Below are 15,546 nucleotides of genomic sequence, written 5' to 3'. Positions count from 1 at the left end.
AACAGTATGAAGAAACCCAACTTGTACAGAGAACACCCTGTATGAACAACACAATAAAGATTCAGAGATTGAGGAGTTCCCTTAGCAAGGCTGATGATTTCATCCTCTGGTATTTGGAATTTAGGCTGTGGTCCTTGTTCTTAGATTGATCACAATGAGCATGGCAAAGTCCATGCTTTTCATCAGGTTTGAACAGGTGAATGACCACTTGGCCCAGGTTGAAGTAGATTAAGTGCTTGGTTTCATGTTTCACTTAACTATCACTGTTTCTCCTCATGGTACACTGTCTGGTGGGGTTGCACTTCTTTTCAAACTCTATTTCTGTCTAGGTTGTGAGGTCCTGTGTGCTGTATTTTTCCAGCAAGTCCTATTGCATTTCCTCTGACATATCTGTATTTTTGGCCATGGCTTTTTTTTTCTTTCTCTTTAAATCTCACGTGGTTACAGTGGAGCATAGGCTGGCTGACTTCAACCATCTCCTGGAAGATTGAGGATTTGTTTTGTTTTATTTGTATTTAGCCTTGCTTATCACACCTGGAAAAAAAATCTGCCCAATATTATGCTCAGCAAAATAATTATTGGTTCCACACTTAAGATACTGAATTCCACTTACACCTCCACTCTAATCAAATGGAAGTTCTAACTGTCCACATTCTCTAAGCCAAAGCAACAAGTGGGGGAAAAAAAGAAGTTGTGTAATACCATTTGCCTTCCTATTGGCTTTGTGTATGCCATGGGATTGGAAAGCCTGTTGAAGTTTCATCTTTCTGGTGCTTCAGTTAGGAACGACAGAGTGTATTGGCCAACTCATGGCCTCTAACATCAGAATGTACAGCGTCTACATTTCCATCAGGCCTCTCCTTTCCCTTTCTCACTGATCTAGTTCAGGCTTCATTATTCTCATTCATTATTTCAGACTTTAATGGGTACAGGAATCACCTGGGGGTTTTGTTAAAATGCAGATTCTGATTTTATAGGTTTGGGGTTAGGTTTGAGTCTGTTTTCTACATGCTTTTGGATAGTACTGATCTAGAAGGTCCAAGGACCTTACTTTGCCCAGAAGGATCATAGACAGGGTTAGAATCTCTGGCTCAAGGATCACTTGGGCTCTTCTTACAGTGTTGTTGTTTTATTTCACTCTCTTTAGTTCTTTCTTCCATACTTCTCATGAACTATTTTGGAACATCTTGAGCTACATTTCACTAGCTCCTCTGAAACAACCATAAATCTAAGCATATGACTTCCTCTTTCCTAGAAAGAGCAAAAATTTATAGAGGTCTATGGTGAAAATACCTTCCTCCAGATTAGACTTTTTTTTTTTTTGCTTTTTGTGCTTTACCTAGAGCCTACTTTAATATTGGAAACATGAAATTTGAGACTGTCTCCTGTAGTATTTAGGCAATTTAAAGAAAGAAGTGAGATATATATAGATATAGATATAGATATAGATATAGATATAGATAGATATAGATACATTTTTTTTCAGTTCACCCTTGTCCTGTGACCGTTTTGTGTCCCAGCTTATTATTTGGGAGGATCTCATGTCATACCCTATATCATTTGCAGACTCCTGGTTTTCATTTCTGTCCTTCTCATTCAATGAGATTGTTGAAAAGAGAGTTGAAATTTTTCTGAATCAGCAAATGTTCGCAACACAAAAGCAGCTTGTAGGTTCTTCTCTTCCTTCAGTTTTGGCCTGGTAATCCTTCACTGTAATTTTAGCTTTAATGCACCCTAATATTTTTTAAAATGTATTTTGACCAATTTCTTAGGTCTTTTCAGCAAGAAGACTTGTCCAAGTCAGTCAGCTTGCTATTTTTGAAAATAAGAAATCTGTAATTGCCTTTAAAAATATCTGTCTTCCCCTCTACACTATAAACTCAATTAGAACAGGAATTGAGTCTTCTTTGTATATCACTCTATTTCTAGCTGGACACATAGTAGGTGCTCAAAGTGGTTGCTGAATGAAGGAAACCTAAGGTTGAAGACCATCTCTGGCTAGGAAGGCAGGCAGGCAGGCAGAAAGGCAGGCAAGAGACATGATTCCAAGATGGGCTATTAGGCCACCTAAAGCAAATTAGTGAACTGCAGGATATGACCTTGCTTCTGGTGCCAGATGGTTCATCTTTTCCTCAGGATGCATTTGAGAAAGGAATGAAAACTGTAAGATGACAAGAAAGAAACCATATTGTTCTCTTCAGAAGGGGCCTTTCCTCTGTGGAAAATGTAAAAGCTTCTGTTTTAGTCTTTTACTATCTATGATTAAAAATAGCCACCATTTCCTGCCAAGAATGGCAAGGAAATCCATACAAGACCATGATTATCTATCTTGGGGCATCCTTTATTAGATTGATACAATTACTCTTTTTTTCTTTGAAGAGCTCAGATTTTGGATCTGTGATTGGTATGTCTTATGGATGATGAGAATAAAATGTGTAAAAAAATAAAACTTCTCTAGTGGCAAGTATAAATGACTCAAGAATTATGCTGGAGTCTGGCTCATTGATTCATTTCTGCAGTTTAACCATTTGTAAAACAGACCTGTGATGGTTATAGCAGTGTTGTAGAGCTGTTGGTTTTCAAAAGTTTGAGATCCCTGCAGTAAAGGGAAAACATGAAGTATTATTATTATAGGCAGGTTATGGACCATCTGCCAAGAGCAGACACTGATCTTTTTATATGAGCTGTAAGTCGAATGGGGAAAGACATGGGAAGCCTCAGGCAGAATTATATAAAATCCCTTCCATCCTCCGCTTACTCATCAATAATTAACCTGGCAAATCTAGAGCTTGGTTAGAATAAAATTAAACATTCCCCAAATTGCTCCTGGAATGGTGAACAATAAAATTCTTGCTCTATGATTTGAAGTCAAGGCATTTAGCCCTAAGTGCAAATAAAACATGATAAATTGGTAATGATGAAGACAATTTATTATTAGATCATCCTATAAGATCAGAATAATGAGAAATGTTTTCATTATATTTTTTCAAGATCCTCATTTATTTTCCTTCTCTTTGGCTTCATGGAATATTTCTTGGGCAATAAAGGACTACATGTCATTTTCCATTTATTACACTTTTTGGTTAGTTTGTTAGAGAAGTATTATGTACTTCCAATATACTAAATATATTTTACAAGTTCTGAAAGTGGCCACAGGGTATACCACTTCATGAGTCTATCTGTGCACTCTTTAGCAGAAATGGAAGCTATACTAATACAAGTGAGGGAAACAGTAGGTATAAGAATAAGGTTGAGTCAGGTTTGAATTCTCTCTTGTTATAAAGGACCTTAAGAAATTCAAATAACTTTCTCAAATCTCTATTTTGTCATTTTTAAAATGGACAAAAAAATAGTTACATGACAAAACTGTCAGAAGGATTAACAGAGATTAAAAAAAATATGTCAGATCCTTAACAAAGTGCCTTGGTAATACATATAATATTTAGGAGTTAAAAATCATATCATTATAGGATTCCTTAATCTTGATGAAAGCCTTCCTTTATTCCTCCCTAATAGAAGTCCCCCACAAAATAAAGTCTATTTTGTGTTATTCACATTTTTAACCTGAAGACATCTCACTAATGCACTTAATGTCTGTTGGCTGAGCACTCGCTATGTGCACTACTTGATAGGACTGCAAGAGAAAAACATTGTTGCATCATTTGAAAACTCAGTTCTGAAACAGTTGACTGAAGAAAGCAAAACCACATGCAAATAAATGTCAAATGAATGTCAAATGAATACAATTCTCAAAGAATGACTGAATAGTGGCTTCAGAATAGGAAAAGATCATATGATGCTGAGTGGCCCTGAGCTTGGCCTAGGGAAATGCATGGATGGATAGAGGTGAGGGGACAATCTTGCCAGATTGAAGAGGAATAGGAACTGGAGAAGAGGTGAGCATGGCATTTTCAAGGGTCAAAGAGGCACCCAGATCTATCTGTCTGCAGTTACAAAATAAAAATGGAACCAGGATCACTGATGTGAAAAGGATAAAGAGGGGATGTATTTTATTGGTGTTAGTTTCTCCTGCACAGAAGTACCTCTCACTACTGTGTATTAGTTAAGATAAATAACCCTGGTTGACTACACTGACAAAAAGACAAACAAAAATATGCTATGACTGTAACATAATATATATTTCCCCCCTTATTTACATAACTGTCCATGGAAATGGCACAATGGCACAATTCCATTCATGGTCATCCAGGAACTCTCTTAATGGAATCCACCCAAAGGCACTGCCATCTTCAATTCATGTAACCTCTGCAGTGCACCATGGTCTCCATCTTTGTCACCCACAAAGGTGTACATATCAGAATTCCTTTGGTTGGTCCTGGAAGTAGCACATTTTCATCCCACGGAGCTGGGTCAGAAGGACACACAGAGCTGCAAGAGAAGTTGGCAACTGTGGTGTAGCTACTTGCCCAAAAGATGAGAAAAGTGATGTTGGTCAAGAATTAGTATCATTCATCCTATTGGGGGGAGGTAAACAAATCCACACATGTACTATGTCCTGTTACTCTTTTTTTTTTTTTTTTGTTAAGTGTGCCTTTCCATGTAACCAAAAATCCCCTTTGTTTTAGTTGAACAGATTTTGGTCGACATGTCCTGAATTCATGTTCCTCAGTAGGAGGAACCCTTTCAGTCTTCTAGATTAAAGTGATTTTAGGTCTCTTTTTCTTTGAATGGCTGTGCTTCTCTCAATCTGTTACACGTTTTGCAAACTGCAGTGACCAGAATTGTATACCATAGTCCAAATGCAGATATGATACTATTTTTGGACAGAGTAAATCTGTGACTTTTACCTTTTGGTTCAAAAATAATTTCTGATGATGGTTACTGTGTTGCTAACACCTTTGGCTTCAGCTTTGAAGAAAAGTCTACACATTCCCAAGTGCCTCTTTCTTGTCTTCAGTCTTGTAATGCTGGTATTAAAATCCCCAGTCCCTTTGAATAGTAGTTCTCAACCCAAGCTGTATATTACCATCATCTGGGGACCTTTAAAAAATACAAATGCCACCCCTTCTCTCAAGATTTTGATTTAATTTGTCTGAGACGAGGGGCCAGCTATTGATCCTTTTCAACATATCTATAGATAACCTTAATATTTTCTCAGGGTTTTCAATTATTGACAAAAGAGTAATTTTTACTTTTTTTTCCAATTTATATATCCCTATTAAAATGCATCTATTCATTCTCTGCGAGTAATCTTTAATTTTTTTCCAATTCCAATTTATATATCCCTATTAAAATGCATCTATTCATTCTCTGCTTGAGATAAGAGCAAAATTTTCCAAAGAGTTCTCCCATTAGCTTGGAATTAACACATGGGAAAATTATGGGGCTCTCTGTAAACCTTATAAATCTTACACTTCAGCCCATCTGATAATAATGACTGAAACCTAGATGTCAGATGTCCTTTGTCTTCCAACTCCATGGTATCTATATCGCCTGTATTTTTAATGTATATCAACTTGGATATAAAGCTCTGCATCTCTTTCTGTGCCAACTCCTCACCTCTACCCTTTCTCAAAGAATCCATAGTGCGTAATGCCTTAGGTAATATGCATTTTTTCTGGAATTTACATGAGAAAGACAAAGCTGGGTTTTACCTTGCACAGTCCACAGGAACCACCATGAAGCCTCATTGACAGCTCAGTGCCGCAAAGGCCCCCTAGGCCAAATCACCACTAGAGGTAGCAGTGATGCCATTTCCATTTCCCCTTTTCCACAAAGTAAGTGGCATCACATTCTTTTCATCCCTTATACATTTCTCTACCTTTGTCTTCCCAGTCCATGCTACTCCACCAATTCAAGTTGCTCTCTTCTACAGAGCAATTCAGATAAGCCCTAACATCTCTTCTCAAAATGTCTGAATTCCAATCCATCACCAGGCTAGATAAAATGGAGTATCCTCTAGTTGATGTGATCTTGACTCCTTTAGAAGATAATATGAATGTTAACAGGTTTTACTGGATAGATATTAAAGACACTGTTATATATAGTATTTGTATCATATTAACTTTTAAAAATTCTAAAAATATGTTTGAACCTCTGGTCCCAAATGTTTTACCCAAGGAGCTGTAAGTCTGTAATCTAGCCATCATCTTGAGTAGGACCTTAAGAATGCCACCTTCCTCCCCCAGAAGTTTCTCAAATAAATACATTGGTCTTTCTCAGAAAAATTCTCATGCATACATTTTTCATCTTTTTATATAACTTTATATTTGGATAGCATTACATAGTTGAAAAACGATCTTCCCATATATTTTCTTTTTGAGCCTTTCATGATACAAGTATGAAAGTATTCCGCATAATTGGGCTCTTTCCCATTTATAGTTTAGAAGGGTGGTATTTGGAAATTTTGAACAAATAACTCAAGTCCATCTGGACAGTAAATGGGAAAATAGTCACTAGAAGCAAAGAGTGAAAAGGGAATTTTGAAAGACTATGCATAATCATACTGTGTAAAAACTGGAATATCAGGTAGTTTAACAAAACCCCCCAAAACTTAGTAACTTAACATAAGACAGTAATTATTATAATAACTATTATTCTACTTCTTTGGGTTGATTGGGCAGTTCTGTTCATCCCACCTGATTCAGTGGTGTAAATATAGCCAGCAGATACGGCAGCAGGGACAGGGTTCTCCAGTGGGACTCACCAAAGCCACCGCTGCGATCTCTGGAGACTGGGGTAAATGAACTCCTCTCTTCTCGGAGTCTCACCTCCCGGGCTTCTTCAGAGCACAGAAGTCTCTGAGTATGAAGAGGGCCAGATTGGAAGGTTAGCCTTGGAAGTTACACGCCTCTCCCGCCACATTCTCTTGGTAAGAGGTTCAGTTCTAGTCAAAGGGAAAGGAAACAGTATCTCTTCCTGGAAAGCATGGCAGTCCCCCTGTCAAGAGCAGCTGATGCAGGGAGGTGTGATTCATCTTATACCAGTATTGTAACAGTCTACCACAACTGTGCTGATGTGTTTCCTAGTTTATCTATTTTACTTTTTATTTTTAAAGATTTATTTATTCATGAAAGAGAGACAGAGGCAGAGACACAGGCAGAGGGAGAAGCAGGCTCCATGCAGGGAGCCCGATGTGGGCCTCGATTCCAGGACCCTGGGATCACTCCCTGGGCTGAAGGCAGGTGCTCAACCACTGAGCCACCCAGACGTCCCAATGTGTTTCCTACTTTAAAAGTGCATTTACATCTTATTATTATTATTATATTATTATACTTATTATTATTGTAATAATCACAAGGACCCTATGAGGGAGTACATTATTTTCTCCGTCTTTACAGTCAAGGAGCCTCACATTCTAAAAAGTCAGTGACTTACTAACCCAAATAGATGTTAAGATGTCAGAACTAGGATTTAAAGTCAGACACTGTCAACCAAAAAAATCATAAAGAATAAGACATGCTCACAAATGTCTCCATTTTCCAAAGAGTAGGTTCCGAATTCTAAAGCCTCTTTAGAAAACAGGTGAGTAAATAATGCTGAATCATCTAAGTTATAACCTCATGATTTCTTAGTGATTTTCAATTTATGTAAGGTGGCATAGTAACTAATTTTATTCTTAAGATTTTATACAGCCTATGTCTATAGGAACATATTTTAAATACAAGTAACTTTTTCTTTTATCTTAAATTACGGATTTGCTGTAGAATAAGTATGAAGGGGAAAAAGAAAAAAAACAAAAACAACTGCCTGATAGTCCAGATGTCAGAATTCAAAAATAAATTTATCAAACTTTTTTCTAAAATACTTCTCATGTTTTTTCCCTCAAAATTGAGAAGCTGGTTCATAATCAACTGCAATCTCACTTGAATTTCCTCCTCTGTAGTTGCAAATCTCATTTTAAAGCAAAGCTAACAAAAATGGCTTAGAGCTGCAATTGAGAAGCAGATCAACCATAGCAAAAAATGAAGTCAGACCTTAAACCACTGCAGGTCCTTGCTCCACAAAATTAACACAAATCTCTCTTATCTTCTATTAGAGAAGGAACATTAAAAAAAATGTGCCTATATAAAAATAATGTCATACTGTCTATATTTACACATGAATACATACTTGCACATGTACACTAAAATTCATGATCTTTTAAATATAGAAAGTATAAGAATAGTTTGCATTTTATCACTCACCTAATCACATGAAATCACTGTTAGGGTTTATGCCACGGCATTTTCTTTTTCCAGTTTCTTCATAGGTATTTGTCACAAAACGATTTAGCATTTTGCTTATCTAGCTTAACAGGTTCCATTATTTCTGTTGTTTTAAAATGATTAGTCATAATTATTGGAGCTCTTACATCATAAAAAGAAATCCACATTCATTCTGAAAAATTTGAAAATTATAAAAAATTAGGAAAAGTAATATTGTCTATGATCCTCCCATTAAATATATATGGGTTTTGTTTGTTGGTTGATTTGATTTATTTCTTGGCTTTTTTCCTATGCATTAGAATATTTTAATTTTTTTGCAGAATTGTGATCACATAACTTTATGAAAAATTATCGCATGTATACTTTGTGAAATTTTTTCTATGTTGTAATAAACTCTTTAAAAACATTGTTTTAAATATTTCATAAAATACATTCATCTGGTTGCATCAGATTTTACTTCTCCATTCTCGTTTATTGAGGCAGTAATGGCTTTTTATTTATTACTATTATAAAGAATACTCAAGTGAGCATTTTTTTCCCCACAAACTGGTTTTATAACTCAAACGATCTCTTTAGGACTGATTTCCAGAAGTGTATCACAGATTATGACTCTTTTAAGGCTCTTGATAAGTATTGCTAAATTATTTTCTGTAAAGGTCAAATTTATATACTCTCAAATTTAGCTTATGGTATTTCATAAAGCCTATTTTATAAAAGATTCACTTGTGCTATAATAATGGTTTTAATATGGATGTAATGGGCATTTAATAATTAAGCCAGTATTCAGATACTTGCTTACGAAATAGAGTTTAATATGTTATTATTTTTAATTAAAAGGCTAAATTAAATTATATGAAGATTGTTTAATTGTAGGTTTTTAAAGACTAGTAAGACTACACATTCTTCTATATTGGTGAAGATTATTCTAACTTTAATTTTTGCAAATCCTGAATTTATTCAAGTATTGCACATGTGACACACAAGATGGTCTATTTGATTTAATCCTAGGTTGAGTGGTATCTGTAAAGACATGGGTAGACTGGGCAATTTCATTCCAAGGATTCATTATCTAATCATATTTAATTGTTAATTATCACATTTAGATTGGTTCTAATTGACTAAAATAGGAACTACATGGGAAAGTGAGACAAAAAAGGTAAACAAAGGAAAATACCTGACTTTCGAGAGTTTAGGAGTCATTTTAGAAAGACATAATGGTATATAGGAGTGGAGGTTTTCAAAAATTAATTAATTTCATGACCTGCCTATCAGACTGAGTGAACTGGAGCCAAACTATCAGCTTCTTAAATCTAAATTCAAATGAATAGAGAGCAACAAACACTTTGAATATAGCACCATTAGTTAATTTGCAGAATAAAATTAATTGTGATATTTTCCTGAGTAAGCAAGGAGAGAAAGTATAGATAAAATCATCTATAACATTTAACTTTTTGTACCCCCAGAATTCTGAGAATTCACACGCAAGTAATGCACCTGGCTTCTGCTCTGGTATTTTCTTCAGATCAGAAACACCTCCCAAGCACAAGCAACTGTTAAGCCCAAATGGAAGACTGAAAAAAGAAATACTTTTTGAAACTCACAGGCATAAAGGTCCTAAGGGCAAAATTATTTTAAAACCTCAACAACCAAAATGTTTCCACTTCACAGTCCATTTACTCTTTCTACCATCCATCCCATTTTCCTGTTTTCTGATGATGATTGCTCCTGGGAGAGGAGGGAAGGAGAAGGTGAATGTGCATGTATTCACGATGGGCTATAAGATCCCATCTTACAAATTATTACTTTTTATTTAGTCTGTGCACATTCCTTTGCATATTGATTATCACTTGTTACTACTTTACAGGCTCCTTGCCATCTATAATGGGAGAGAATATAGTTAACAATCTGTTTTGTAGTTTCATCATTATCCTGAGGCTAGACTTTGAAAGTGTTGATCTTATTTCTTTAAGCTTGTGGTTTGTGGATTTCAATACATCAAATGTATTTTATTTTTACATAACTTGAGCATGTTATAGGAAAATAACCAGCGTGTGAATCTTCTCCTTCCTCATCTCCATCCAGTGTTAGTGATTCATAGGGCTATTTAGGCATTGGAGCAGTTACTCATTTTGCCAGAGATTCCAAGTTATGTACCAATTATCTCCTTTTTTGAAGCTAACTCATTTCCAGGAACTATGATGATAGTGTATTTGTCTCCAGGTGTGGCCATCAGAATGTCAGGTTGCCTCATGTCGTTTGTTTGTGTGAGGGGAAAGCACTGTCTTTATTTAAATGTCTGGCTCTTTCCATTTTGACTTTGCAAGTCCTATCTCAGTAAAGTCCTATCTCAGTGTGTTTAAGAGAATCAAAGTTTATGCAAAGGTTTTGTAGGAACCCAACCACTAATGATACTTCATCTGGCGACTAGACGTCTTTGAAAAGCAGCGCCAAGTCACACACTGTGGTAACGGTGCCGTTTTTTGGTTTTGATACAAGCGGAATGCAAATTATTAAACTATTATCATCATCGTAAAAACTTGGAAAGTCTCTGAGCAATTTATTCATTTCTGTGTATTTATTTGTTCCCAGGTGTTAGCTTTTGATTTTCTTGAACGTCAATAATGGGGACATCAGGTCCATTTTGTTAGCAGAACTTGGGCTCAGACCCAGCGCTGCCCTGAAGCCTCCCCTTGGAGGAGATGCAGCGGCGGGGACGGTTCGCGGGTGGGTCGAGGGGGTCCTCAGGTGTCTCCGCGGCTGGCCTGCTGCGTCCGCGCAAGGGAACCGGACGTCTGGGCTCTTCTGTCCAGCCTGTACCCCAAACGGGACTGAGTTCATGTTCTCCAAACCTCACACCACTTTAACCTCTTAATATTCTGGAGTCCGGATCTTGCTGCACTGGCCCAGCGCGCTTCCCCAGGACCCTCTATGTAGTGCGGCCCCTTAGGGACGCCCCCGGCACCGGCGGTCGCTGCCTACCTGCCTGCTGCTGCCGCCCCTAAGGTGCCCAGGTGATCGGTCTGCAGGAGCCCTCAAGGCAAAGCTCCAGTTTTAGCTGCTTTGCGGGAATTAGCCCCAAAGGTGTCACAGGTTCATCTCCAGCTACCCGAATCCATTCCTAACACCTTTAAAAACCCTCTCGTAAGGGGGGGGAAAAAAAAAACCCAACTGGAACTACAGATCCCAGGAATCCAAAGAAGGGCCCAGCGGCGGCCCTCCCGCCCCGCCCGGGGGACGCAGGTCGTGGCTCCCCGCACTGGCCAGAGAGAAAGGCCGGCTGCTCCGCCCCGCGCTCGCTGCGGGCTCCCGGCTCCTGGGCGGGGGGCGGGGGTCGACGGGCACGGGCGCGGGCGCGGAGGGGGCGGGGCGGGGCGGGCGCGGCCGTCACCTGCTCCGAGCGGCGCGTGCGCACTGGGAGGGCGCGGCGGCGGGGGGCGGGGCGCGGGGCGCGGCGGCGGCGGCGGCGGCGGCGGCGGAGGGCGGGGCGCGGCGCGGGCGAGGGGGCGGGGCGCGGCGCGGCGGCGGGGGGGGCGGGCGGCGCCGGGCGGCGCGGCTCAGACGCGCTTCTCCCGGTCGGGGCGGCGGCGCGGCTGCGGGGACCGGGGCGCCATGGAGGCGGCCGCGGGCGTGAGCTGTGAGCGGGAGTAGCGCGCGCCCGGCGTTCCGCGGCCCGAGCGCGGCCCCGGCGGTCCCCGGCGGTCCCCGGCGGCCCCCGGCTTCCCCGCGGCGCCAGGAGGCAGCGCGGCGTCCGAGCGCCCGAGCCATGGGCAACGAGGCGAGCCTGGAAGGGGCCGGGCTCCCGGAGGGGCTGGCGGCGGCGGCGGCGGCGGCGGCGGCCGGCGGCGGGGCCGACGGGGCGGGGAGCTGCCCGCTCGCCGCGGGCCCGGCGGGCGTGGAGGCGGACCTGAGCCGGCTGAGCGACGAGGAGCGCCGGCAGATCGCCGCCGTCCTGTCAAGGGCGCGGGGGCTGCCCCCGGGAAGCGTGGCCCCGGCCGCGGCGGAGCCGCCTCCCTTGCACAGGCACGCAAAGCATGATGCATCTGCCGGGCGGTCGGTGGCTCCGGCGGGCGCGGGCGCGGGCGGGCGGGCGGTGCTTGCGCGGCGCCGCCGCCGGTGTGGGCCCGCGGGTGGGCAGCGGCGCGGCGCAGGCGGCTCCCGGGGCCGGGGCACGGACGGCCCGCAGTGTGTCCCGGCCCGGGAGCCCTCCGCAGGAGCAGGGACGCGCGGGAGCCGGGAGCCGGGAGCCGGGAGGGCCGGGTGCCCGCTGTCTCGCGGCGCCCGGGCGTTCCGGCAGGTTCGACCTGTATTTCATGTCTGAAATATCCCTGCCTGATACCTTTAGTCCCCGGAGGTGACCCCCCTCCCCCCCCCCAGAACAGGAGCTGCCGAGGTGGAAGGCATGGAAGGAAGGAAGGAAGGCACCTTTTATAGTCCACGACAGACCCTAAAATACGTCGTGGCATTAAACAGATGGCTTGGTCGCAGCAGAGCAGGTGCTGTACGTGTATTTCTGAATTAGCATATGCTGTTCTTTAAACTATTGCTCTTTTATATGCAAAAGTACCCTAGTTGGTGGAAAAACGTGTGGATTTGTGTTGCCTTAAAATTAGTTTCCAATACATACTTTTCAAGTCAAAACAAAAGAATGACAGCTTGCACGGGCAATTAAGAGCTAGTCTGTGATATTAACGTATTAATTTCCCTCTCTAGCTCTCCATTTTCCTTCATCTAATGAATTAGTTGTTTTCTAATTAGAGCACTAAGAGGCTATAATCATTGTGCCTGCCTCGGCTTTTTCATTGTAAACAAACCCTTTAACTTTACACCCTCCCTTGGAGAACGGTTCTCTGTCCATGGTGCTGAAGCCAGTCCTTCCTTGTAACTGGACGGAGACCTACAGTTTTCATTTGAGATCTTGCAAATACGAAAGATCTGCATGTTGTAGGTGTAAGCTCTCATCCTCTACTTCATAAAAGTATTTTAACTTGGAAACTATCATATAAGTATATATATGTATATAGTATACAGTATATACTATATATATATATACTTGTACGTATGTATATACCTTGCCAGGTAATTATTTAAATCTGACATAGAAGTGTAATGGATAGTTGCGATATTTTTAACATAAAATCTTAAATACTTGGAATATATCAGCTGAAAATCCTATGTTCTTGAAGCCACCGCTACTAGTAAGAACTTGCTCCTATATATTCAATGTGCTTTCTGTGTTTTCAAACTAGTAATATATGGGGCTATTTCTTTGGTATAAAGCCTTTTTTATCCATTACCTTAAGTATGACAGTTTATGATATGTACCATTTTTCTCTACTGATGAAAACCTGACTTGAAAAAAAATTTTGAACATTCATATATTAGATTTTCATAGGGTAATAATGAGGTATAATACTTTTTATTAGCCTTTTAGAAATGTATGCCAGCTCTTCTACAGTTTTTCCTAAGGGGTACATGCAACAGGTTTAGAATGCTGGTTACACAGACCAAGAAAAAGTGTGAGCTTTTATACCTACATTATTTTTTTCTATTAAGACGGTGACTTAAAAATACTATTTCAGCCCATGAAACTGTGGTTTTATGCTGTACTTATATTGGATTCTGCACTGATAATTTTGTTATAGTAGAATTTTTATTAATAGATTATTCTGTGGCCTCAACAGTTACTGGTGAAAGCTTCATCTAACTATTTAAAACAATATGCTTCTGATTTTTAAAACCTGTGTATATTTTCGTGAAAGATTTTTATAAAAGGTACATAATTTTTGGAAAGATATTATCCCTGTATGTGATAACCAAAGAAACACTTGGTTTATCATTTCGATTTTTAGAAGCAAACTACCTTAAGAATATATAAGAAAGTATCTCCAAATTATTTAGCTTGAAGAGGTTAACTGTGTCAATTAGATGTGGTATTTTGTTTTTAAATAAGGGTTGAGAGCCCAGAGAACTAGGTTCTTATCCTATTAATTTTAACAGACTCATGACAAATTATGTATGCTTCTCAGCCATAGGTGCTTCAGTTTCCTTGCCTCCAAATATGGCACATGACATTTGTCTTACCTATATTGTAGAATCATTGAGAGGATTAGTTGGAAATTGACAGGGATGTTTTTCTTTGAATTCTAATCGGAAGAACTATAAATATCAAGAGTAGTAATCTCAGTATCAGCAGTGAATGGCATTGGCAATGATGGCTCCAGACAAATTGTATGTTGAATTCTTCACCATTAGATACATCAAAATAACTCATACCCCCCCCCCCCCTTTTTTTTTTAAACATATGGAAAAGTCAGTGCAATGTAGTGAGACTCCCACTTCCCTTCCCACCTCCACCTGGAGTCTGGATACCAGATGTCTGTGACTAACTAGTTATAACCTTGGATGAATCTCTTAGTGTTTTAAAGCCCTAGTAACCTCTGCATTATAAAAATAAATAGCTATTTCCCAAGTTGCTTATATTTCTAATATCAAAAAATTTTATGTGACTCAGCACTCTTAAGTGTCATTGCCTGTTGTGCTCCATTAAAAAATTTTTTTTAGCTTTCCAACTGCTTTTACATTCTTCTATGTGAACACATTTGCCTCATTTGTAGCTGAAATATTTTTTTCTGCTAATCTGTAAAAGGCAAATTTTAATCAGGGGATGATAGTAGTCATGAAAAAGGAGGTTGTATAAAACGTGGGTTGTTACAAGCTAGAAGTTACAGGTTACAAACAAAATGCTTCTGGATTTTTGATTTATTGAAGACCCAGGGAAAGGAAATTTTATCACTTGTTCTACTCATTCTATGTACAGCTATGGATATAAGAAGGGCTGTACTGAAAAATGCTTCTGACTCATACAATATTTTATAGGAATTCTGACTGACTCCATTATTTTCTTCAGTATTCTTTTGGGCCTCTCCTACTGGTAGACAACTCCACAACTTTTTTTTCTTCCTAGAGTAGCAGGCCAAGTCCAGGTTCTAAAATGGATGTTTCCATTCCAGTAGAATGTTTCACTTATATCTCAGGACTGTGAAGAATTTGAAAAAAATTCAAGAAACATTAATCTAGCATAAAACAAAAACCTGTTTCATTCATTCATTCATTGTTATTCATCCATTCATTCATCAAACACCAATGCTCTAGTTAACAGGTTTGGTTTTGGTGATGAAAAATAGATTATCTAGGAGATCACAGTCTAGTATTATAAGACACAGATTGCATTTTAGTCATTTTTCTTTTTAACAGAATGTTAACACCAAACAAAAATTCATCAAAAGACCACAATTAGCTGAGACACCTTTATATTTTTTGTTCAGTATTAAGCCTATATATTCTTTTAGTTATTATCTATTTCTTATATCCATATTTC

General features: G+C 39.8%; 1 protein-coding gene across 2 annotated transcripts in view; it reads left to right on the top strand.

Annotated features, from left to right (window-relative positions):
- Positions 1-11,931: 11,931 nt before the first annotated feature.
- The window catches only part of PCLO (piccolo presynaptic cytomatrix protein), a 389,747-nt gene continuing 386,132 nt past the window's right edge, over positions 11,932-15,546 (top strand). For both annotated transcript variants that reach the window (XM_038562845.1, XM_038562846.1), the window contains exon 1: positions 11,932-12,188. In XM_038562845.1, the coding sequence (XP_038418773.1) occupies positions 11,932-12,188 (257 nt within the window). The remainder of the gene's footprint in view (positions 12,189-15,546) is intronic.

Source organism: Canis lupus, chromosome 18, assembly GCF_011100685.1.
Source record: "Canis lupus familiaris isolate Mischka breed German Shepherd chromosome 18, alternate assembly UU_Cfam_GSD_1.0, whole genome shotgun sequence".
In the NCBI taxonomy this organism is placed as follows: Eukaryota; Metazoa; Chordata; class Mammalia; order Carnivora; family Canidae; genus Canis; species Canis lupus.
This window is presented reverse-complemented; position numbering and strand designations above follow the sequence as displayed.